The following is a 23,641-nucleotide window of genomic DNA, read 5'->3' on the forward strand; positions in this document are numbered from 1 at the left end:
CTATGTTATTGTAAATGCTGAGGACAATAAATAGTTATTACAATGAACAGTTGTCTGATTCCAGTCTCTCAAATCATTAACTGTGTATCCCCATTCCCTTATAAAGCATTACAATCTGCCAGTGAATGGTCAAACTGCGTTGTTGTAAAGAGAGAGGGGGGAGGCACTGGTTCAGTTGGGTTGGGGGGGGGGGGGGCATTCCAGGCTACGGCATGAATTATGGAACGTCGCCCAGATGCAGAAAGGAAATGCATCCTTCTTCCATTGATTTTCCAGAGCTCGGCCATGCATGCTGGCCGTTAACTGTGCTTCCCCTCTGTCTCCCCGGGCCTCTGTCCTTCTGTCTCCATGGCTGTCCCCTGGGATAACAGTCATTTAGTCGGCACAGCTGATGCTGACGCTGCCAGACACCCAGCTCCCCACTATGGAGTGCGTACACGGAGCTCGCTGGTAATGATGATTCATACGTAGAGAACAACCAGTCAGCTGTGGCACGGAGATCTCAAGTCCAGAACTCCGCCAGGACGCGTACTAATACAGGCTATCACATAACAGACATAATTCTATGTGGTGGCTGTGTGGTAGGCTATCGCTGCTCCTGGCCGACCGACTGAGAGGGATGGTGACGGTGGCTAAGATGGAACGTAGCTAATGGGTGTGGTGGTAGTGGAACAACACAGGGTATGGGCTTGTATTGATTATGAGTCAGCACACTGAATCAATGTTAATGTAGAGCTTATCAAGTGTGATGTAATACTACCGCATTACTAATTAAAGGAGTTGAGATTAAAATGCATGCTTTCTTTTCCAAAGACAAGGAGAATACGTTCATTCAAGATCTTTGTTTCCCAACGCTAACCCAGTGGAGGGCATCTAGCAAAAGGATCACGTCTGTTGTTTGGTTGGCTGTTCCTGAGAATATTTAGAGCAGTTTAGAAAACATCAAATGGTTCAAATGAGATCCATAGTCCGTAGGCTTTGATCAATCAGCGATTTTAATGAGCACATCCTGCCCTATCCTTTATAGTGTTTATTTTATTTTATTTTGTATGCATGCTACACAGTCACCAATAATGATACAGTTGGAATTGAGAAAACCAGAGATTGTCACTGAAGAATCCAAATCTGTGGGACAGATTCTCTTTTGGTTTGATTATCTCTTTTAAGAGGTCTGCCACTGAAGGTAGCCACTAAGCCGTCCATTGTGTCCAAGCCCACGCCCCTTCCTTCTACTAGCCCACGCCCCTTCCTTCTACTAGGCCCACACCCCTTCCTTCTACTAGGCCCACGCCCCTTCCTTCTACTAGGCCCACGCCCCTTCCAGCTACTAGGCCCATGCCCCTTCCTTCTACTAGGCCCACGCCCCTTCCGTCTACTAAGCCTATGCCCCTTCCGTCTACTAGGCCCACGCCCAAACCATCCAGAGAGCTATCACATTCCGATCATCTTCAGACATCTACTGCCATCTTCTGGCTGCATTGAAAACATCAAGGATTATTGGAAATTCATGTCACAAGACACTGTGACGACTGTCCACTTCCCTAATGCTGTCATCTGTTTTTAGACAATGCCAGCACACTGCGATTCTGGAATGCTTCACAATCTTCAATGTATGTGGATAAGAATGCCCGGTTTAGACCTTGTTTAATATCCTGTTTTCCTTTTTGCTGGACTGCGTAAGCGGAGCTGGCCAAGAAGAGCAAATGTCTCTGAGTGAGTGAGTGAGTGACTGACTGACCACCCCTTGTTAAATAGCGTAGTGGTTAGAGACGTGGACTTGTGAACTATATGTGCTGAAGCAAAGTACACATTATGAGTAATTCCGTATAGATGAAAACTTCGCTGGCTAAAACCATTACATTATATTAAGCTTGAAATAAAACAGTTTACGGGAATTATGCGACTGTTTCTGGTGGATTTTCAAAGTACGCATCCGTGCATGAGTTTTGGATCAGGTTAGACAAACACATTTGCTGGCTTAACATTCAGTAGTTACGTTATAATAAGCCTTAACTGAAACTGTATATGTTTATATTGCGACTGTTTTCTCACTAGCAATTGCTCAATTCTTATGACTATTCCAGTAAGTTAGTAGATACTAGTAAGCGTATTACTGGCTAATACGCTGTTAAAACGGCCAGTGGCAAACGCCATACATGGACGCTATTTGTGTTAGTCAGTTTAACTGTATCAATGTCATTCACGAATGGCCAATGAACTATTAAAACGGACAGTGGCAAAAAAGGATTTGTTCAGGATAGAGACAAGAGACTATACTGACACCTGACAAATGTGCAGCTCTGTGGTGTAGTGGTTAACAACACAGCCTTTCACATGGAATACCTGGGTTTGAATCTTGAGATGGCAACACTTTTTGTTGCTGAACTAGGCTTGCCTGGTTTCTTGTTCTCTGTGTCCTAGAATCATTAGAATAAGTCTTTTAACATTTCTCCTCTTTCGTGTGATGGACTGGATAAATGTTCATGGTATGATGAACAGAAACAGAACTGACCATTATGAGCTTGATGGGTTGTTTGATTTTAAATGCTGAGGGTTTTACATCCTATTAATCTGAGAACAGATGTTGACTAGACACTATTATCTTGTTTTAACTAAATCCTGGTCTAAAGCAGGCAGATGCTCAGTTAAGGCTAAACCTGTGCAGAGAACGTGCCCCTTTGATATGTAGTGCCCTTTCCAGTTGACATGTGCCTGTCTGTCTTCATTATGCGTCACTCAGCTCCCCACTATGTGAGCCGACAACTCCGCCCATTTTTTTACGCCTCTTGAAAGGTCTGTGCATGGCCCTGTTTTATCTTGTGACAACATTACATTTTGACACAGCTGTCTCTTTACGTGAAAGCAAACTTTTATTTTCCATTTAAATATACAAAACAGTATGTTTGTCATAAGAAAAGGTAACCAGCCATGCATGCATCGTACAAAATTCCGTAATACCCTGAACAGACAGAAGAAACAATGATTTTGGTTAATCTTTTAACATCATGCCTGAATGGGCCAGGTGTTGTAAAGGAGCATGTTGTTCTTTTATACAAGTGATCAAAGTTCTATTCCAATCATGTTCACATGTGGCCGAAGTGAAGGGAAAGATTTTGGTAATTTTTTTTGGAGTAGTAGTTACTCCGATGATGAAAGAAGAGGGATACAGAGAAAGAAAAGGGATAAGAAAAACTGCTCCAATAGAAGAGCGCTGGTTTTCCTCAATTGCAGAGCGCAGGTGGTTTGGCAAAGGTGCCTAGACTTTTGTCTAGGTGCCAAAGAGTTTTTCTTACTACACTGGAAAGAGAGAACAGAGAATTAGTCATTTCACACAGCAAGCAAGAGCAGTGTGCACACCAAGGCTGTTCTCCATCATTTACTGTGACAAGGATTTACTGATTCTGATTTAATTCAGAAGTACATCATTCATGCATCCATCACCACTTTTGTTTCCGCTGGGCTTGTAGTGGCCCACCACATAGACAGTCCCTCCATCAATCCCCAAGCCCACACCTAGCTCTGTACTCTCCTCCCAAACAACCTGGGTGAAATTACCTGTTGGAGGAACACTTCAATACATAAGGTCATGCATAAAGAAACCTTTCTGTGTTCAGGCTTTGTAAAATCCAACATGGTTGGAACTAAGCTTTGTGTAAGTATAATACTCAATAATTTTCAACACATAATCTCAAATAATACATTTCTCTGAAAGATAATAGCCGTCTAGTTCAGAAAGATAATAGTTTAAGAGTTTAACAGCCGTGCACCTGTCTTGAGATCAAATCCAGGGTTGCTGTCGTTGTAGTCTTTGACCTCGCTGTACCAGCTGTCAACAGCCTCCTTCCCTACAAGGTAGTCAGGCAACAATATAAGGCCCACTGCATTCATTTTTTAGTTTATGTTTAAATACTATAAAATGTGAGCAAACCTAAGGGGAGTGACATTTTTTAAATACAATATTTGTGGTTAAACCTAGAAGACACAATTTGACATTGTCATAGGTAACTTATCCAACTCACCAGTCAGAGTCTGGGGAGGAGTGGATGTAGCGCAAAATATGTTTTCTCCAATTTCACCATTGCTGTGGACAACATTTTGGATTGCTACCAAGTGCTCAGCCCATTTCCGAGCGGAGTTGCAAAAGTCCCTGCTCAGGGTCATTGGTGAGCTGCCATGTTTTTTCCGGTATGCATTGTGGGTATCCAGAAACTCTTGCTCAAAGCTAGCACCTAATTAAAATCAAATATGCCAAGTTAGATGGACCTTTTCCACCAGTAAAGGAATAGCTAAATATATTTAATATTTTATTCATTCACAGTAATACTGTATGTTAAAGTTATGTTTAAGCTTTTATTATATATATATATATATATATATATGGAACTCATGTCCATAGACAAAATATATCTCTCTGGAAAAACAGAATATAGAACAAAAACACTGACCAGCCATTTTGCTTATGTTGTGTTAATAGGTGCAAGACAAAAGTGGATACAGTAAGAATCCTTCAGCTGAAAACATAGAACATTTTGTTTATATTCCAAAGACAAATTATTTTAAAAAGCTTTATTTTGCATGATTGGATGTCAGTGGAAGTAGGGATGCTCATGCCAATATATCAATTAAATAATAGAAGTGTTATTCCCACTAATAGTTAGTCTAAATGTATCATCCCAGAACTCACCTGTATGTAGAATGTGCTGTCTGTTTTATTTTCTTACTTGTCTCTATGTTGAGGCCGTGAAAGCATTTATAGTTTCGCTGGACTGTCTCTGGGAAGACACTCCCTCATTGTGTTCCTCATCCCTGTAATTATAAGGGAGGGCTCGGCTCTCACCCAATGTGAGTGATGCTCAAGACACCAAAGACACACCTGCAGATTTTTTTGTCCATCTCAAACACAATAGTGGACAAATATAAAGAGACATTCTGAGAAGTTTGATGATACTTAGTGAATTTTCTGTAAACTATGTGATTTCATTTTATTTGATGACTGAATTTGTTTCCTTGTGTCTTTAATTTATTTTATCTCATAATATATGTACATCAAGAGGATATTTATATTATTGATTAACACAGGCATGTTGCATTATTTAACACGATTAACCATGTAGTTTAGCTTTTTGGTGTGAATGGCTTGTAAGTCGTGATATATCTGACAGTGTATCACAGCAATGATGCAAAAGGACTTGCTTACTGTTACTTGTGGGCTGGTAATTGATTTATAATAGAAAAAAGGCATGTGAAGGTTTGTGGTATATCACCAATCCACCCCTGCTAAGGGCTGTATCCAAGCACTTCTCATTTTGCCGTGCAAGGACAGCCTTAGCCGTGATGTGTTGACCATCTCCCTCAGGCCTTACTGCCTAATTATACACACCAACACTTTTTACAGTTGGAATGATGGTAAACATGCGTTCTAAAAATGTTCCGTTCCACCATTTTAGAGAACCTGTGTTCTGTCACCAGTGATTTAATGAGCTCTGGTTCTTCAATTAACTGCAGACAAATAAATAATAATGTATGGATATTATTAGATCTTTTTTGGTTTTAACTTACTATAAAGAGTAAGAACACCAGTTGAAATGTGGTTGTGCATAAACAGGATTTTATGTCAGACATTCAATTGGTTGACATTTAGACATTTCATAAAGTGTCCATTATTTTCAGTAGTTAATCTAATAAGCTATTTAAATTTAATTGTAGTTGTAATAATAGATGAAAACTAACTAGCCAGGTATGCCTTGATCTCCAACTGTGTCTAAAAACTGCAATAAAAACAGTCTGTCAGCGCCAGGTCAAAATGAGTGGAATTGTGCTGCATGTTTTATAAAGTTGCTAAATATTCTCTAATCCCTATGGCAACAGTGTAAAATTCTATAAAACCTGGACCATGAATGATTTTTTAAATCATGATGTATTTTGGAATCATATAAAAGAGGTATAAAAAGTACAAAGTAAAAGTACTTGACTGTGTCGACCAGTTTTGGGAAGTTCCTAAGGAAGAGCTGAATGTCCAGGTAAACTAACCAGTGACCTTAATAATTGACCATGGACACTCTTCCTTTTTATTGATTTGATCACTGGTTAGTTCTGAACTCTCTTTACCTGGTTACTTAGTTATTAATTAGATAATTCCGTTAAGAGGTGAATACTGCTGAACACAGTTGATACTTTTACCTTCTACAACTCTGCATGTACAGTTAAGTCCAGAAATAATTGGACACTGACACATGTTTTGTAATTTTGGATGTTTACCAAAATATATTCAAGTTACAGATAAAGAATGAATAAAGTACAGTCTCACAGCTATAATGTCAGGGTATTCACATCCAAATTGGAGGAAGGGTTTAGGAATTGCACCTCTTTAATATGTAGCCCCCAATTTCTCAAGGGGCCAAAAGTAATTGGACAATTGATTCAAAAGCTGTTCCACGGACAGGTGGGGGCTATTCCTTTGTTATTTCTTAATCATTTAAGCAGGTAAAAGGTCCTTGAGTTCAGTCCAGATGTGGCATTCACATTTGGAAGCTGTTGCTGTGAACCCACAACATGTGGTCAAAGGTCATTTTAATGCAAGTGAAACAGGGAATCCTTAGGCTGCATAAAAATCTATCAGAGAGATAGCGGGAAGTGGCCAAATCAAAAGTTTGGTACATTCTGAGAAAATAAAGAACACACTTGTGAGCTCTGCAACACAAAAGGCCTGGATGTCCACGGAAGACAACAGTGGTGGATGATCGTAGGATCCTTTCCATGGTAAAGAAAAACCCCTTCACAACATCCAGCCAAGTGAAGAACACTCTTCAAGGAGGTAGTCATATCAAGTTTACCATAAGGAAAAGACTTCACGAGAGCAAATACAGAGGGTTCACCACAAGGTGCAAACCATTCATAAGCCTCAAGAATAGAAAGGCCAAAAAACATCTAAAAAAGACAGCCCAGTTCTGGAACAGCATTTTTTGGACAGATGAAACTAAGATCTACCTCTACCAGAATGATGGGAAGAAAAAAGTATGGAGAAGGCACATCATCTATAAAACACGATGGAGGCAGTGTGATGGCATGGTATAACTTCCAATGGCACTGGGTCACTAGTGTTGATTGATGATGTGACAGAAGACAGAAGCAGCTGGATTAATTCTTAAGTGTATAGTAATATATTGTCTACTCAGATTCAGGCAAATTCAGCGAAGTTGATTGGATGGTGCTTCACTTTACAGATGGACAATGACCCAAAACATACTCTTAAAGCAACCCAGGAGTTTTTTAAGGCGAAGAAGTGGAATCTTCTGCAATGGCTGAGTCAATCAACTGATCTCAACCCGATCGAGTATGCATGGTTTTTCTTTACCATGGAAAGGATCCTAGGATCTTCCACCACTGTGGTCTTTCGTGGACGTCCAGGCCTTTTTGTGTTGCAGAGCTCACAAGTGCGTTTTTTTTTTTTTCTGTAGAATGTAACTGTTGTTTTGGCCACTCTTAATGTTCCTGCTATCGCTCTGATGGATTTTTCTGAAGCCTGAGGATGGCCTGTTTCACTTGCATTGAGACCTCCTTCTACTGCTTGTTGTGGGTTCACAGCAACAGCTTCCAAATGTGAAGGAGAATTTATATCTGCTCAAGTGATGAAGAAGTAACGAAGGAATAGTCCACACCTGTCCTTGGAACAGCTTTTGAGTCAATTGTCAAATTACATTTGGTCCCTTGAAAAAGAGGGGGCTACATATTAAATAGCTGTAATTCCTAAACCATTCCTCCAATTTGGATGTGAATATCCTCCAATTAAAGGTGAGAGACATATTCATCATTTAACTGTAACTTGAATATATTTTAGTAACCATCCAAAATAACAAAACTTGTGTCAGTGTCCAATTATTTCCGAATGCAATAACGTCCAAATAATTTAAACCCTATATTCAATTGAAAATAGTACAAAGACAACATATCAAATGTTGAAACTGAGAAATGTTATTGCCCACTGAAAAAGATATGCCCACTTTGAAATTGATGCCAGCAACACATTTAAAAAATTCTGGGACATAAACATCAAAAGACTGGAAAAATTGTGTAATGTTGAAAAACTAAACCTGTTGAAATATCACACAACTAATTAGGTCAATTGGTAATAGGTCAGTAGCATGATTGGGAAATAAAAAAATCCTTCCAGAGAGGATGGGTCTGTCAGAAGTGAGGATGGGGAGGGTTTCACCACTCTGTGAAAGACTGCACAGGCAAACAGTGCAACAATTTAAGAATAATGTTACTCCACGTGAAATTGCTATGATTTTGGGGATCTCATCGACTACGGTACATAAATTCATTAAAAGATTTAGAGAATCCGGAGAAATCTCTGTATGCAAGGGCCAAGGCTGAAAACCAAAATTGGATGGTCATGATCTTCAGGCCCTCTGGCGACACTCCATTAAAAACAGATACATATAGTAGTGGAAATAACTACATGGGCTCAGGAACACTTCTGAAAACCATCATCTGTGAACACAGTATATCACTGCATCCACAAATGCAAGTTAAAACTCTACCATGTAAAATAAAAAAAACATACATAAACAAGATCCAAAATCACTGTCACCTTCTCAGGGCCCAAGCTCATTATAGATGGACTGTCCTGTTGTCTATTTTTGGGAATCATGGACGCTGTGTCCTCCAGACTAAAGAGGAAAGGGACCATCTGGCTTCTTATCAGGGCAGAGTTCAAAAGCCATCACCCATCCCAATCAACCCCACCTCTGCCATTACAATGGAACTTTCAATCCTGGAGGGGGACGTTAACAGACTATTCAAGAGACAGAACCCCCAAAAAGCAGCAGGGCCTGACGGTGTCTCCCCATCCACCCTTAAGCACTGTACATCTGCTTTCTGTTGTGTTCGTGAACATCTTCCACACCTCACTGGAGACATGCTGCATCCCGTCCTGTTTCAAGTCCTCCATCCTCATCCCAGTCCCAAAGAAGCCAAGGATCACAGGACTTAACAACTACAGACCCATCGCCCTGACCTCTGTGGTTATGAAGTCATATGAACACCTTGTGTTGTCCCACCTCAGGACAATCACAGACCCTCTACTAGACTCACTGTAGTTTGCCTACAGAGCCAACAGGTCTGTGGACGATGGGGTCAACATGGCTCTTCACTTTAATCCTCCAGCATCTGGACTCCCCTGGAACATACGCCAGAATCATGGGCGAGTCTAGCCCCTTTTTAGGGGTGCTTCAGCACCCCTAAAAAGGAGCTCAGCACCCCTAAAACTTGGAGTAAGAAATGTTGTTATTCTAACATTTTTGTTCGTCTTTGACAAGGTTAAATAATGTCCAAAACATACTCCGTAGTTTGTGGTTTAAAATGTGTGTTAAGGATGAAAATGAAAACATCCCCGCTTAGCAAATTGTGTCATCCTCTTCACTTCTTCTACTTCTCCTCTGTACCTGCACCGCACAGCACAACCGTCATCCAGCACGAAACACACGCAGAGTGAGAACCCGTTATGTAGTGTTGTGAATCAACTTTGCTCCAAAGCTGTGTCTCACACTTCTTCCATTTTACCTAGAGTTGTTCCGATTCCGAAACCATATCGGTGAGTACTGGAGTCAGTATCCTGAATCACGGTATACCTATAATACGTGTTTATTTTCGGACTATTTTAGTCCAGCGGGTCGCCGCAACTGTGGAGTAGCACAGGACCTGGGTGACTCGTCCATAGTCATAAACGGAGAGTAGAAGTAGCGGCGGTTACAATGTTCTTCCGCAAGACGCATGCAGTTCTGTTTGTTAACTGCTAGAGTGTGAAACAAAAACCCCAGCGCGACAAATAATCTGCGTACCTGTGTAGTGCCTACGTGTGTCTCTGTTGTTAAAGTTTATCGTTAATTTCATACTCATTTGAACAATCGGGAGTCATGTTAACATGACATTACGTGCGTCTTTTCTGTTCAGGACATGCTAGCAGTGTACAAACACCTAGATTCGGAAATGTTCCCTTCACTGAAAGCTGTTATGCAGGTTATCTTGACAATAGCAGTTAGCAGCTGTACATGTGAGCGGTCTTTTAGTGCCTTGCGTCAGCTCCATACATGGCTCAGGAGGACCACAGGCCAAAGCAGACTCCAGCACCTAGCTGTGATGTCTATTGAGGAGTTGCTTGAAAAAATGTAACACCAAAGGGTCATTGACAGGTTTGCCACCCTCAAAGTGTGGCGACATAGATTAACTCTCCCAAAGTAGAGCCAAATGGGGATTCAGGGAAAGGTACTTCAAAGATTTCCCTCTCGTTCTTTTTTTATATCTTTACTTTCTAAATATTTTCAAGACCTCTGTAAATAATCTGGATATTTTGGATATTTTACCTTCTTTTTTTTCTTTTTTATTTTGCTCTTGATGTGAAGCTTGTTTTATTATTATTTATTGATGACTTATATTGGTTTATGAAAGTTCAGACTGGCGTGCAACCAGATATGTTAGAGATGGCCATTTGTAAATAATTTACAGAAGATGAATGACATTTTGTTGTCCAAGTACCTGTTACTTTGTTCAATGACAATAAAGTTGAATCTAATCTAACCAATCTGATGACTGTTGATACAAAAGGAGGCACATGGAGTTAACGGTCAGGAAAACCAACTGAGTGAAGAAGGTTTTGTGTTTGTTACAAGGGGCTGTCTGTGTGAACTCTCACAATTAAGCTGGTGCACTGAAAAGGTCTCAAAAAAAGAAAGAAAAAAATCTTTGGAGTTAGTTGAACCAATGTTAAAATGATAAAGTTATTTTTCAATAGGCATATTTTTTAGTTTTTGTGTGAAAAGAGGGTGGGTGGTGGCAGTGGGGCTCATTGGGTGCTCAGCACCCCTAAAGTGGTTAAGAAACTCCTCGGTGGCAAGGCACCGGGGGTGGATGAGATCCGCCCTGAGTACCTCAAGTCTCTGGATGTTGTGGGGCTGTCTTGGCTGACACGCCTGTGCAACATCGCGTGGCAGTCGGGGACAGTGCCTCTGGGATGGCAGACCGGGGTGGTGGTCCCTCTTTTTAAGAAGGGGGACCGGAGGGTGTGTTCCAACTATAGGGGGATCACACTTCTCAGCCTCCCCGGGAAAGTCTATGCCAGGGTTCTGGAGAGGAGAATACGGCCGATAGTAGAACCTCGGATTCAGGAGGAACAGTGTGGTTTTCGTCCAGGCCGTGGAACACTGGACCAGCTCTATACCCTCTACAGGGTGATGGAGGGTTCATGGGAGTTTGCCCAACCAGTCCACATGTGTTTTGTGGATTTGGAGAAGGCATTCGACTGTGTCCCTCGCGGCATCCTGTGGAGAGTGCTTTGGGAATATGGGGTCCTGGGTCCTTTGCTAAGGGCTGTCAGGTCCCTGTACGACCGAAGCAGGAGCTTGGTCCGCATTGCCGGCAGTAAGTCAGACTTGTTCCCTGTGCATGTTGGACTCCGGCAGGGCTGCCCTTTGTCACCGGTTCTGTTCGTAATTTTTATGGACAGAATTTCTAGGCGCAGCCAGGGGCCGGAGGGTGTCAGGTTTGGGGACCACACGATTTCGTCTCTGCTCTTTGCGGATGATGTTGTCGTGTTGGCCCCTTCAAGCCAGGACCTTCAGCATGCACTTGGACGGTTTGCAGCCGAGTGTGAAGCGGTGGGGATGAAAATCAGTACCTCCAAATCCGAGGCCATGGTTCTCAGTCGGAATAGGGTGGCTTGCCCACTTCAGGTTGGTGGAGAGTGCCTGCCTCAAGTGGAGGAGTTTAAGTATCTAGGGGTCCTGTTCACGAGTGAGGGAAGGATGGAACGGGAGATTGACAGACGGATCGGTGCAGCTTCTGCAGTAATGCGGTCGATGTATCGGTCTGTCGTGGTGAAGAAAGAGCTGAGCCGCAAGGCGAAGCTCTCGATTTACCGGTCAATCTACGTTCCTACTCTCACCTATGGTCATGAGCTTTGGGTCATGACCGAAAGGACAAGATCCCGGATACAGGCGGCCGAAATGAGCTTTCTCCGCAGGGTGGCTGGGCGATCCCTTAGAGATAGGGTGAGAAGCTCGGTCACCCGGGAGGAGCTCAGAGTAGAGCCGCTGCTCCTCCACATCGAGAGGGGTCAGCTGAGGTGGCTTGGGCATCTGTTTCGGATGCCTCCGGAACGCCTTCCTGGGAAGGTGTTCCGGTCCCGTCCCACCGGGAGGAGACCCCGGGGAAGACCTAGGACACGCTGGAGGGACTATGTCTCCCGGCTGGCCTGGGAACGCCTCGGTGTCCCCCCGGAAGAGCTGGAGGAAGTGTCTGGGGAGAGGGAAGTCTGGGCATCCCTGCTTAGACTGCTGCCCCCGCGACCCGGCCCCGGATAAGCGGAAGATGATGCTATGCTATGCTATGCTATGCACCCCTAAAGCTCTGACCCTAGAATCGCCCCTGGCCAGAATCCTGTTTGTGGACTTCAGTTCTGCATTTAACACCATAATTCCTGCTTTGCTCCAGGACAAGCTCTCCCAACTGGAAGTGCCTGAGTCCACATGCAGGTGGATCACAGCCTTCCTGTCCAACAGGAGGCAACACACGAGGTTGGGGAAGCACCTGTCTGACCCCCTGCCAAACTGACTATAGCCCTCTCCCCACATACACACACAAACATCAGCTAGACAAATCAATGACCCCTTCCCACATATACAGACAACCCTCAACTGGACAATTTTAGCACCTTACATATTTTATTTGACATATTTTATAGTATAAAATAAATAATTAATGTATAGTATATAATATATAGTAATTTATTAATGCTCAGTCTACTGTTTTTATGCTCAGCCCACCATTCATATTTCTTTTTATTTCTTTTGTGCCAAACTGCTGTACCAACCGACCAGAACAAATTCCTAGGTCAGTGTTGCTGGTTGAGGAGCCTTATGGCCTGAGGGAAAAAAAACTGTTTGTGAGTCTGGAGGTGCATGCCTCAATGCTCTGGTGGCGTCTACCAGGTGGTAGCAGTATGAACAGACCATAGCCTGGGTGGCTGTGGTCTTTGATGATGTTCCGTGCTTTCCTCAGGCATTGTGTATAGTAAATGCCTTGTAGAGGAGATGGCAGCCGATGATGCGCTTCGCAGATTTTACCACCCTCTGGAGGGAGCTGCTGCCATACCAGTCAGTAATACAGCCTGAGAGGATGCTTTCAATCTACAGGTGCACCTGTAGATGTTGGTGAGAGTTTTTACAGACATGCCATACTTCTTGAGTCTCCCCATGAAGTATAGTTGTTTTTGGGCAGTTTTTACTGCTGAGTTTGCTTGCCTGGACCAAGTGAGGTCATCCTTGATGAACACACCAAGAACACACTTACAGCAATTGGTCTCCTCTGTTCCCACACACTTACAGAGTATTGTTAAAAAAAGAGGTGATGCAACACATTTGTAAACATGCCTCTGCCACAACCTGTTTGGAATGTGTTGCTGGCATCAATATTTTTCCAAAAGTAATAATATTTATTTTAATATAATATTTCTATTTGATATGTTGTTATTGTATTATTTTCAGTGAAATACAGGGATACATGATTTGCACATCATTGCATTTAGTTTTTATGTGCATTATACAGAGCGTCCCAACTTTTTTGGGAAAAAACAGCTTCAATACTAGAAGAATTTTCCCATTAAAGTCTTGTGTTTGAATCCTTGGTCATACAAAGTCTAATGGGATAATCATCACCCCAAAAAAATAAAATCAATAAATTCACCAATTATTACCTGGGCAGAAACTATAACCCCATTGCATAATGCCTCATGCTGCTGCTGACGTCAAGTTTCGTAATCAAGACATGGTCTGTTGTTGGTTCTTACTGAACTGAGTGTAAGGACGAGACAAGACTATACTTTTCAACCTCATTTGCAAGACTTTTCATAATGAATTATGAGGTAAGTTCAGGTTCTATCTGAAATAGGAATTTTACTTTTCTTCAAAGTTGCCTGTGTAACTCCAATTTAATTTCTGTAAGGAAATGGACATGTTGCAAGCAAAAATAGTCTGAAGCCATATCACTCCAGTTTAGTATTGTTTAGTATCACTCGTGCCAGAACCTGCATAATGGATATATTTGACCAGGATGCCTTATTTTACAGCTGCTTACATAACATCATGCCAAAATCTGGGGAATTCAGGACTAAACGTTTTCATGACCTTCTGTCATTAACTGATACATCACTGTCTTTTCTTTGTTAGTTCTTTCAAATCTGAATAATATGTAATAAAAATGACATAACATGTGTCTGATTGTTCAGGAAGCAGTGTGCGCACTGAACACCTTACAAACCAATGCAAGTGTGTTGGATCAGGTGCGGAAAGAACGGAGTGAGCTACCTGACCGGCAGCTCCAGGCCATGTATGGATTTCTCCATCGTACAGGCCTGACAGTGAGTGACCATCAGACAGACTGGTGCTGAACTGGCATCGAAAATACCATCTCACAATCTACACACTCTGATGTATCTGAGCATCACTATATTCTGGTCTCCATTTTCACTCTGGTGACTTTTGCTGGTTCCAGAGTTCTCTCTGACTAAATGTTCTCTCATTGCTTCCCGGTCGGACGTTGTCTAGGTGGAGGACTTGGACCCCCTAAATATAATCCACGTGACAGGGACCAAAGGCAAGGTGAACATGGGGTTTATGTAAATGACAAGCCTTGTCTGAAAGTTCATTATTATGCGTTGAAATATATAATTGCTGATACATAAGACATGTACAAGACATGTTCACTTTCTGCTCTTTTAGGGATCCACTTGTGCATTTACAGAGAGAATCCTTAGGGGCTATGGCTTTCGCACTGGGTTTTACAGGTAATTGACCTAAGGCCCATGTAGTTGCAGGTTTTTCTAAGCATGTGCCTTTGTCTTTCTTTATGGTTTTTTTTAACGGTTGCTTCCTGCTGTAAGTTGTCGAGTTGGGTTTCGGGGGAGGGTATCCTCATACTGAACTTTGGCTTGTTAGATCTTTGCCCATGTAATGATTAACCTGAGTTGTGATAAATCTGAGAGCATTGAAATTGTTATCTGATAATGAAAGCTCAACTGCAGTCTTGGGAAAAAGGCAGCAGAGAGTAAATTGTGACCTGTTGGCTTGCTTCTACAATGTAATGCAAGCATGGGTACTACACACCAAGCTTTACCCAACTTACAGTCAAAGATGTCATTACTGTCCAAATGCAATCTTTATGAATGTAATTAATTCCTGACAGCTCCCCACACCTGATACAGGTCAGAGAGAGAATACGCATCAATGGACAGCCAATAAGCAAAGAGCTCTTCACCAAATACTTCTGGGAGGTTTATGACCAGTTAGATGGTACACAGGTACAGTATGACTTCATATTGTTGAAGACTTAACAGTTACAATCCAGCCTCAGCAGAACTCTCCTACCCTTCCTTGTTATGGCTGTGATCTTTAGGGCCCTCATGGAGGTAGTATGCCGGGTTATTTCTGCTTCCTCACCATCCTGGCGTTCCATGTCTTCCTACGGGAGAGGGTAACATTCATACTCTAATCCCTTCGACATATAAAGTTTGAATAGAAATGTACTCATAGCAAAATCAACTGATAAAACCATTCTGAGCAGTACCTCCCTTTGTATGGCAGGTGGATTTAGCTGTAGTTGAGGTTGGGATTGGAGGGGCCTATGACTGTACAAACATAATCAGGTAATTCTGTGGCATATCATAAAGGCTATATCATCAGAGTCGTACATTAGATTGATTAGTTGGAAGAAACTGTATTCACTTCTTTTTTTTCCTGTAATTTGGTGAACAGGAAGCCGTGGGTCTGTGGAATCTCTTCCTTAGAAATTGATCACATGAGTATACTAGGGGACAGCATAGAAGAGATTGCCTGGCAGAAAGCGGGCATATTTAAGGTTAGTGTAATGAATGATGTAATGAATGAGGTCAACCTGTGGGTACCTGTGGCACTAGTCTTAATCTAAAGCCTGTCCTCGGGATTGAATGTAGTTACATTTAACATGATGGTCATTTAACGGACATACAGTTAGTGCATACATATTAAGACAGGTAGTTGGGACATGGACATTTATAATAATCACTACAGTACACAGTACTGAATGATGTTGCTATCAGCAAAGTTAGTGCAAGAAGTATGAGTATCTAATTCATAATAAAAAATATATATTTTTAACTCTCTCTCCTCAGCCAGGTGTACCAGGATTCACTGTTAGGCAGCCTGCTGGACCCATGACTGTCATAAAAGACAGAGCCAAAGAGAAAGGGGTGAGTGACTCAGGTTCTCTCCTGTCATTAGCATAGCATTGGTAGAGTTGCATGAACCTTCAACCTTGCGGTGCGTATATTTTAGTGCAGCCCTATTTCCAATGCCTATGCTGTGTAGTGTCCCCTGTGGGTGTGTCCTGACCTGGAGCAGTATGAGACTGGGGCTGGCCCAGTCCATCTCAGCCTGGCTGGACAACAGCAGCATTGCAATGCATCACTCGCCCTGCAGCTCAGCAAGACTTGGCTAGAGCGCTACCGGCAGTCTGGTGTGTGTATGACAGCATTATTCTAGCTAGTATGAGAAGGTACTGCTTAAGTCAACATTGCTGAGGTAGTTGTAACTGTTGGCCTTTTCTTAGTTGCAGATGTCCGGCTCGTCCCCCCAACAGCACAGAAGCTGCTGGTCTCCCAGGCACCAGCATTTCAGCCCAGCTCCATCATGCTCAAAGGTAAGTTTCATTCATCTAAAGGACCCTGCCTTTTAACCAGTGAGGATTGAGAAACTTTTTGGTTTACTCACCGACCCAGTCAACTGCATTTTGTGCTGACACAAATGGCAATTGTCTGGCTAGAAGAAATGTATAATAGGATGTTTTTGGAAGCTGTACCATTAGGCTTCACTGTAGTTTTTGTTAGCGTTGATAATAACCTGTTGCTTTGTTCTGATAGAATAGATCAAAGAGAGTTTTAATGAACACAGTTGAGTGTGGCGTTCCACAGGGCAGATGACTTGGGCCTTCACAGTTTTTTTGTTATTATGAATGACGTTTCCCTGACCTTGAATAAAACAAGCGTGTCTTTGTACACAGATGACTCAATGTTAAACTACAAGTCAGCTGAAATAATTAGATAACTGAAACCCTAATGCGGAATTTATGGAAGATGAGGAGATTTTACATGCACTTTGTAGAATCCTGCCTCTAACATTTACAGGACAGCATTTATTGTTCTTTAAGACAGTGATGGGTCCAGCTGGCCTAACAGTGAATGCTGGTATACCTGGCTGAGCAGAGAATTTGAAACTAAATGCCCTTAGAGATCAATTCAAAATAAATATTATGTGCTTATAAATTATGCCCAAAAGCACAATGTTAAAGCATAAAACCCTCTATACTCTCTGTTTCTCCCCACATCTTCTACCCGACCCTCCTCCCTCGTGGCCCCTCTCCCCTCTCCCCAGGGCTAGAGGCCACAGAGTGGCCTGGGAGGACTCAAACCTTGAGGCATGGTCCTATCACCTACTACCTGGACGGGGCCCACACCACAGGCAGCATGCAGGCTTGTGTACACTGGTTTAGGCAGCAGACCCAGCAGGAGGAGGGAGGACACAGGTTGGTCCCTGCATGGCCACTAAGGGTCCTCAGACTTTTAAACAGCAGCCTTCATTTGTTGAATGATTGTGGAAAGCTGTAGGCTTATCTGACTGTAAAAAAACAGCTGCATGCAGAGCTGATTCCAGACATATGCAACATAAGCAGTCGCTTAGGGCACCCCTGACCGCTAGGGGCCCACCTTCCGATTATTCATTTGTATTTAATGCAACTATAATTTAGAGTACATGTACACAAGTGCTCCAGTCCCTGCTGATGAGAAACACCCCCACAACAGGATGGTGCCGTTGCTGTGCTTTAATAAATGTAGGCATGGTGCTCTTAGGGTAAGTAGATGTATTTCATTTTCACCAGAAGTATTGTCTTGCGTTCAGGCCAAAAAGTGGCCTTTTGCCACTTGACCTCGGAATTAAAAATGTGCTTTTAGGCAAAGATCAAACAAGACTTGTTGCCTTTTTTGACTTTTATGAGGAGTGTTTTTTTTTCTTGACTCCCTCCCTTAGAGGCCAGATTTGTGGAGTGCTTCTGTTATTGTGGTCACATGCACCCATTTACCAGTCATTGCCATAAAGGCCTGAAGCTCCTTTAAAGTCACCATTGGTTTCTTGGTAGCGTCTCTGATCAGTCTCCTCCTTGCCAGATCATCCAGTTTGGAGGGACAGTCTGATCTATGCAACATCTGGGTGGTACCATATGCCTTCCATTTCTTAATAATAGTTTTAATTTTGCACCACAGGATATACAAAGCCTTTGAAATCTTTTTATATCCATCCCATGACTTTCCACAACTTTATCCTGTATATATTTTAAAAGTACCTATCAGGCCATAGTAGATTTTTTGCCTTGAATTGCAATACTAAGCAGTGGAATCCTCTATGAACAACTGCTTTTATTCTGAACTAATCACAGCCAATACACTTGATCACAGATGGAAGCCAGTTAGCTTGATTTGTGATCTGGAAGGTGGTTAGTAATACCTCAGCAAGTTTGCAATTGCAATTCTAAGGGAGTCGTTCACTTATCCGAACAAGGTATTTTTTTTACTGTTTTTCACTTGGACATTGTGAGTTACTGTGTGTGAATAAAGCTGGGAAAATTTAGATTCTATGTGTTTTCACTTAAGGCTGAATGGCAACAAAAGTTGAACATTTTGAAAGTTGGTGTGGACTTTCAATACACACTGTGATTTTTATTTGTAGTGTTACAGTATATCCCAGTCATGTGCCACCTAGAGGTGAAACAGGATAATGTAACTGAAACATTCTAACAGACTTTTCTAATCTCTGATGTGATAAATGATCATCTTACTTGTAACAAGTAGTACTTTTGTCTTTACATTCAAGTTTGTAAATTGTATGTTTGTTAAAAAAACAATGTGTTATTATACAAACATTTATGACATATACCTTGATGACGTGAGACAGGCCCACCATGTCAAATTCTGATCAGTACCACCAATAGGCTAGAACCAGCCCTGCATGAACACAAACACAAGCTCTCAGAAGTAACGCTTACATAATAGAGTTTGATATGTGTTCCCTTTGACAAATAGAACTTCTAAGTAGGCCCACTCCCTGTGTGTCTGTATAACAGAGGTCCTGTGGTCAGAGTGCTGCTGTTCAATGCCACGGGGGAGAGAGACTCAGCTGCACTGCTTAAACTCCTAGTGGTGAGTTCTACAGATCTGAGGTCAGGCACAACTGTGTGTGGCATGGGTCTGAAGGTCATATCACTGTACAGACACTGAAATCTCCCTCTTTTTTTGTCTTTTCAGCCGTGCCAGTTTGATTTCACTGTGTTTTGCCCCAACATCACTGAAACTATTACAGAAAACAATGCAGGTGATTTGGTTTCTCTGTCTGAGGTTTTCACAGACAAGTCAGTGCAATGAAAATAGACATATACTGGAGCATGAATGCAATAACAAATGCAAGGATCCTTACATTTTTAGATTTGTCAAAGGTTTTCTTGTTTTAAAAAAAGTAGCGCTTTTCTTATCCTGTTGGGAGAAATACCCTGGACGTGTGTGCAGCCCTTCAGTCTCGTTTTGTGCTCTCTGTGCTCTTTTACAGATCAGCAGAATTTCAATGTGTCCATGGAGAACGTGCTGACCCGTTGCCTGGACAACCAGAGCAGCTGGCAGAGGCTGAGCGAGACAGAGACTCAGCAGGGGTCTGAGCTGCTAATACCAGACAGGCTTCCCCTTCTGGCCAAGACCAGGACTCACACTCTTGTCTTTCCCTGCATCCTCAGCGCCCTCCAGTGGATCGGTCAGGAAAGGGATGGTGTGCTGGCTGCTGCAGCAAGCTCTTTGGTTCCTGTACAAACCAGCGTCTTGGCTAAAGCAACTGCGCTAAAAGAGGCAGCCCATATCTCTGTCCTGGTTACAGGGAGTCTACACCTGGTAGGAGGAGCTCTGAAACACCTGGATCCCTCCATAGCTTCCTGATCAGCCCAGCGGTCCGATAACGACCTGACATAGTAGATTTTTTGGCTCAGACTGTTATAGGTCAGGCTGTGAGTTTGGATCTGTATGACATTGGGATGATGGTAGTAGTTTGCTTTTATACCACATAGTGATGTTGTAGTCATGTTGTGTTAACAAGAAATTAGTTTAATGCTTAGAGAAGACCTTTAATTTAATACTTTTCTTAAGGTGATTAAATTATTATTGTTTTGGTTTGCATTCTTTTTTACCAGAGTAGTTTCGACTAATGTACATATTCGCTGACCTTTGCCAGAGTTGTGATGAAACAGAACCACAACAAGCCTGTCTGTATTGGTCGTTCATGCCTCCTCAGTGAATGAATTCCATGTAATGTCTCAGGTAAGCTTACAGACAGACAGACAGAATCTTAAAAGCTAAATGGAATGCAATATTTAGCCATTAGCTTTACCTTCAAAATATTACAAGAGGAAGTTTGCTTCAATCCCCTTGTCCTGGCTGAATCCTTTCATTACTTCAGCATCTGAGGGGGGTAGCCCTGTGGCCAGACCTGGGAGACAAGCAGTTAAAGTGGGATCTTTGTATGGATTCAGGGCTCCAATAGGACACTGGGGTCTCTCACATCTTAGTCTGTTATCAAGATGACTGTAGGCAAGAGGTCATGGCAGGGAAGCCTGACAGGAAAAAATATGATTAGTGGCATTTGATGAACCCCTTTTGAAAACTCATCAACCATTGTCATGAGCTCAGAGATTTAGTTCTACACCCTCTCAGGTTTTCTGCTGGACTACCACATGTAAATGACAATGAACAGCGTAATATATAACCAAAAACACCAGATCAAACTCAAATGATGGACTAATACCTGATCATACATTAAACAGAAATGACAGTACTTAAGTCAAACGGTCAGTAGACCAAACAGTGACTACAAAGGGTCATTCTGATGAGCATACAAGCTAATTAAGAGAGAACTCATGTTTCCTTTCAATGAGAAACTGCAGGGATTGGGTGATGTGTATTAAGTGTCGTTGCTCTCTGAGTAGATGGTACGATTGACATCAGACTACAGCAGGACAGGGCCCCGCACGGCTCAAGGAACGGCGGCGGAACGGAGTGAAACATAACTCTGCAGCTCTCGTCACTCGGAGAGAGAGAGCGACACCGAAACAACCCTGCAGAAATTCAGAAGAAACAATGTTGTGTTTCACGGAGGAAAAACACATTGTCCTTTTTCAAAGTGCAATGGTTATGGATGCCAGTGCAACTTTTATGGATGCCAGTGGTGAATGTGAGACAACAGAGGTCATGGTGCTTTGTCTGTCCAGTGGGGTATTCAAGCCCTCCAGTCTCTTGCTGGTGCCAATCTCTACTGTTCAAATGAAAAAGAGGAAAACATAATCTTGGTATAGCTGGAGGTCACAACCTGGCATGCAGACCTCTTTCGACATTTCCAAATTGTTTAGGGCCAGGCTTGAAATAAGGTTCAGCAGCTTCTTCAATGTTGTGCGCAGAGGGTGTCTGTGTGTGTGTGCGCGCGTGCGTGCGTGTGCGCGTGCTTAAGGTGCAGAGTGTTTGGGATGGCGCAGGCAGATAAAGCACCAGTTTAAGCCATTATAAGAAGTCTCATAAATCCCCAATCTCTAAGAAAGGCAGACAGCGTTGGATAGCACATGCCCTGTGAAAGCCCAGGCTTGCAACCCATCAATCTCTCTCTCAGGCTCCATCATGCACGTTCTAATTTCCCATCAATAGTCGTAAAAGGGCAGATAGAGGCACATTCACTGGGCTGAGAAGGAATGTCACAATCCTCCATTAGTGCCCATTCAAATAGTTGCACGAGTTGTTCAACGCCTCGTGTGAACTCCTCCCTGTTAAAGCATCCTTGTTAAACCAGCACGCCAGCACTCTGACACTGGCCCACCTGTAGTTTGTCAATATTACAGTGTCGGTGTCATTGATTCACCACATTACCACACAATGCTGCCGTAAATTCAGTGATGCTATTTGCTTCCTGTCTCAGTGGTCATCTCAGGTTCAGCCAGCAGAGGGGATGCTTATTTTCATATCCCAGTTGTCAACTGTGATAAGACTGTTTCTCTGAAACGGGATTCCTCTATAAAGTCTCTACTAGATAACTATTCCAGCAGTCCTTATAGTGAATCAATTCTGGGCTCTTCAAGTGTGTTGAGCTTCTAGCTCTAATGTGAATATTGTTTTTTTGGTATAGGTTAACCCGCCTCATCACTGTTATTCCCATTCCTGCAGGGATCAGGTGAACACACTCTTGCTCCTCATAGTAGATGTTTAGTAGAAATTTACTTTGTCAGATTAGTGAGCTGAACACTGAAAAACCACGTGTGTCGAGAAAATGTTGAGGAATTCAGATAATCACATAATTAACTAAACATAATTATTACAAAAAGCTTCCTGTAATTCAGCAATTATTTTTGTAAAAAAAACAATTATGTCCTGTAAAAAAGCCAATTATTTTTACTCAGGCTGGAGAAGATCCCCCCCATCAATCCTGTCTGCCTGCAGACGACTGATCATAAGAAAAGTTGGTCTGGGGGTGGGCCTGGTCTGGGAACACTCACATAGACACAGCCATAAATCCTATGATAAAGCCTTCAGTCAGGGTTCCACAATAATCCTCTTACATATATAAGTACCCATAGTTTCAAAGATCCAGTTTTATGTTTTCAATTTGTATATTAAAGCACCTATTATCAAAATGCGTGTTTAATAAAAACACAGTCAGTAAAGAATAATTGAATGAAACAAGAAAGTTCATAAAAGTACACAATCACAAATTCACAATGAAAATCAAAGCTTAAACTAGGTAAACTGAACATAAATAACATGATGTGACCAGTGAGAAAGAGGTGTGGATCTAATGTATGCATGCTTGTGGGTGAACATGTGTGAGTTAAGAGTGACTGTGTGACCATACAGTTTGTGTGTGATAGAGCGTGTGGATGGTGACTGTATAACTTAACTGCAGTGTGAATTTGTGTGCAACTGGGCTTTACCATGCATATCAGGCAGCTGGTCAGGTAGGCAGGTTTAATAGTCGGGCCTCGGGGTAAAAGCTGTTTTTCTTAATATTTTGGGACATGATACATCTCATAAGCCACCTGAGGTGGAAGAGGCACTGTGCTGCTTCTTTCACCGTGGTCTCTGTGTGGTTGGACTATTTCTGGTCCTTAGTTGAAGCTCTTGACCCTCTCTACAGTGATGCAATCGATGTGTAGGAGGACATGTTCAATACTCTGTCCCTCGGAAATCCACTGTCATCTTCTCATTTAAATACCTGCGTGTCAGCTCTCGTTGTTGCCTGCTCTTTGGGGTTTCAGGGCGGGCATCCGTAAAAGCACTTTGTGAGGACTGCTGATGTTTTAAGGGCTTTATAAAACACATTTGATTGATTTGATTGATTTTTATGTTGACAGTGAGGGTTTTCACCACTCGTCTTGTAGCCAAACTGTCATGGCTGAATAGAGAGTACAAGAGGAGTTTTTTAATGCACCCTTGTAGAGCTGATATTTTTCTTCAAACGAGCCAAGGCTTTTTGCTTATCTGTGA

The 23,641-nt window shown here is 42.4% G+C and overlaps 2 protein-coding genes across 4 annotated transcripts; one reads left to right on the forward strand and one right to left on the reverse strand.

Annotated features, from left to right (window-relative positions):
* Nucleotides 1-1,542: 1,542 nt before the first annotated feature.
* Nucleotides 1,543-20,296, forward strand: LOC105014148 (folylpolyglutamate synthase, mitochondrial). 3 transcript variants are annotated; one of them, XM_020052384.3, is made up of 15 exons: nucleotides 1,543-1,713; nucleotides 14,282-14,413; nucleotides 14,601-14,654; nucleotides 14,775-14,839; nucleotides 15,238-15,352; nucleotides 15,448-15,525; nucleotides 15,636-15,697; nucleotides 15,807-15,909; nucleotides 16,202-16,279; nucleotides 16,398-16,545; nucleotides 16,639-16,728; nucleotides 17,460-17,610; nucleotides 19,204-19,279; nucleotides 19,385-19,451; nucleotides 19,683-20,296. In XM_020052384.3, the coding sequence occupies exons 2-15, from the start codon at nucleotides 14,381-14,383 to the stop codon at nucleotides 20,057-20,059; spliced, it is 1,497 nt and encodes a 498-aa protein (XP_019907943.2). In that variant the 5' UTR covers nucleotides 1,543-1,713; nucleotides 14,282-14,380; the 3' UTR covers nucleotides 20,060-20,296. The 3 variants fall into 3 exon arrangements, with proteins under 3 accessions (XP_019907943.2, XP_019907942.2, XP_010874502.2); XM_020052383.3 differs by lacking the exon at nucleotides 1,543-1,713 and adding an exon at nucleotides 13,588-13,918 and having other exon boundaries at nucleotides 16,398-16,512; XM_010876200.5 differs by lacking the exon at nucleotides 1,543-1,713 and adding an exon at nucleotides 13,589-13,918.
* LOC105014147 (Golgi-associated plant pathogenesis-related protein 1) lies at nucleotides 3,222-4,760 on the reverse strand. The gene is made up of 6 exons (XM_034296496.1): nucleotides 4,685-4,760; nucleotides 4,446-4,511; nucleotides 4,020-4,229; nucleotides 3,768-3,845; nucleotides 3,442-3,555; nucleotides 3,222-3,292 (listed from the first exon to the last, which is right to left on the reverse strand). Exons 2-6 carry the CDS (start codon nucleotides 4,450-4,452, stop codon nucleotides 3,222-3,224), a joined length of 480 nt encoding a protein of 159 aa, XP_034152387.1. The 5' UTR covers nucleotides 4,453-4,511; nucleotides 4,685-4,760.
* Nucleotides 20,297-23,641: the final 3,345 nt, after the last annotated feature.

This window comes from Esox lucius, chromosome 13, assembly GCF_011004845.1.
Source record: "Esox lucius isolate fEsoLuc1 chromosome 13, fEsoLuc1.pri, whole genome shotgun sequence".
Taxonomy (NCBI): domain Eukaryota; kingdom Metazoa; phylum Chordata; class Actinopteri; order Esociformes; family Esocidae; genus Esox; species Esox lucius.

What these genes read in the sequence shown, in the direction of transcription:
- LOC105014148 (XM_010876200.5), top strand. An exon ending in ACAGAGCCAAAGAGAAAGGG is followed by an intron (nt 16,280 to 16,397) that starts GTGAGTGACTCA and finishes TATGCTGTGTAG; the next exon opens with TGTCCCCTGTGGGTGTGTCC. An exon ending in CAGCTCCATCATGCTCAAAG is followed by an intron (nt 16,729 to 17,459) that starts GTAAGTTTCATT and finishes CCCTCTCCCCAG; the next exon opens with GGCTAGAGGCCACAGAGTGG.
- LOC105014147 (XM_034296496.1), bottom strand. An exon ending in TGGATTTGATCTCAAGACAG is followed by an intron (nt 3,556 to 3,767) that starts GTGCACGGCTGT and finishes TTCCTCCAACAG; the next exon opens with GTAATTTCACCCAGGTTGTT. An exon ending in GCCCAGCGGAAACAAAAGTG is followed by an intron (nt 3,293 to 3,441) that starts GTGATGGATGCA and finishes TTTCCAGTGTAG; the next exon opens with TAAGAAAAACTCTTTGGCAC.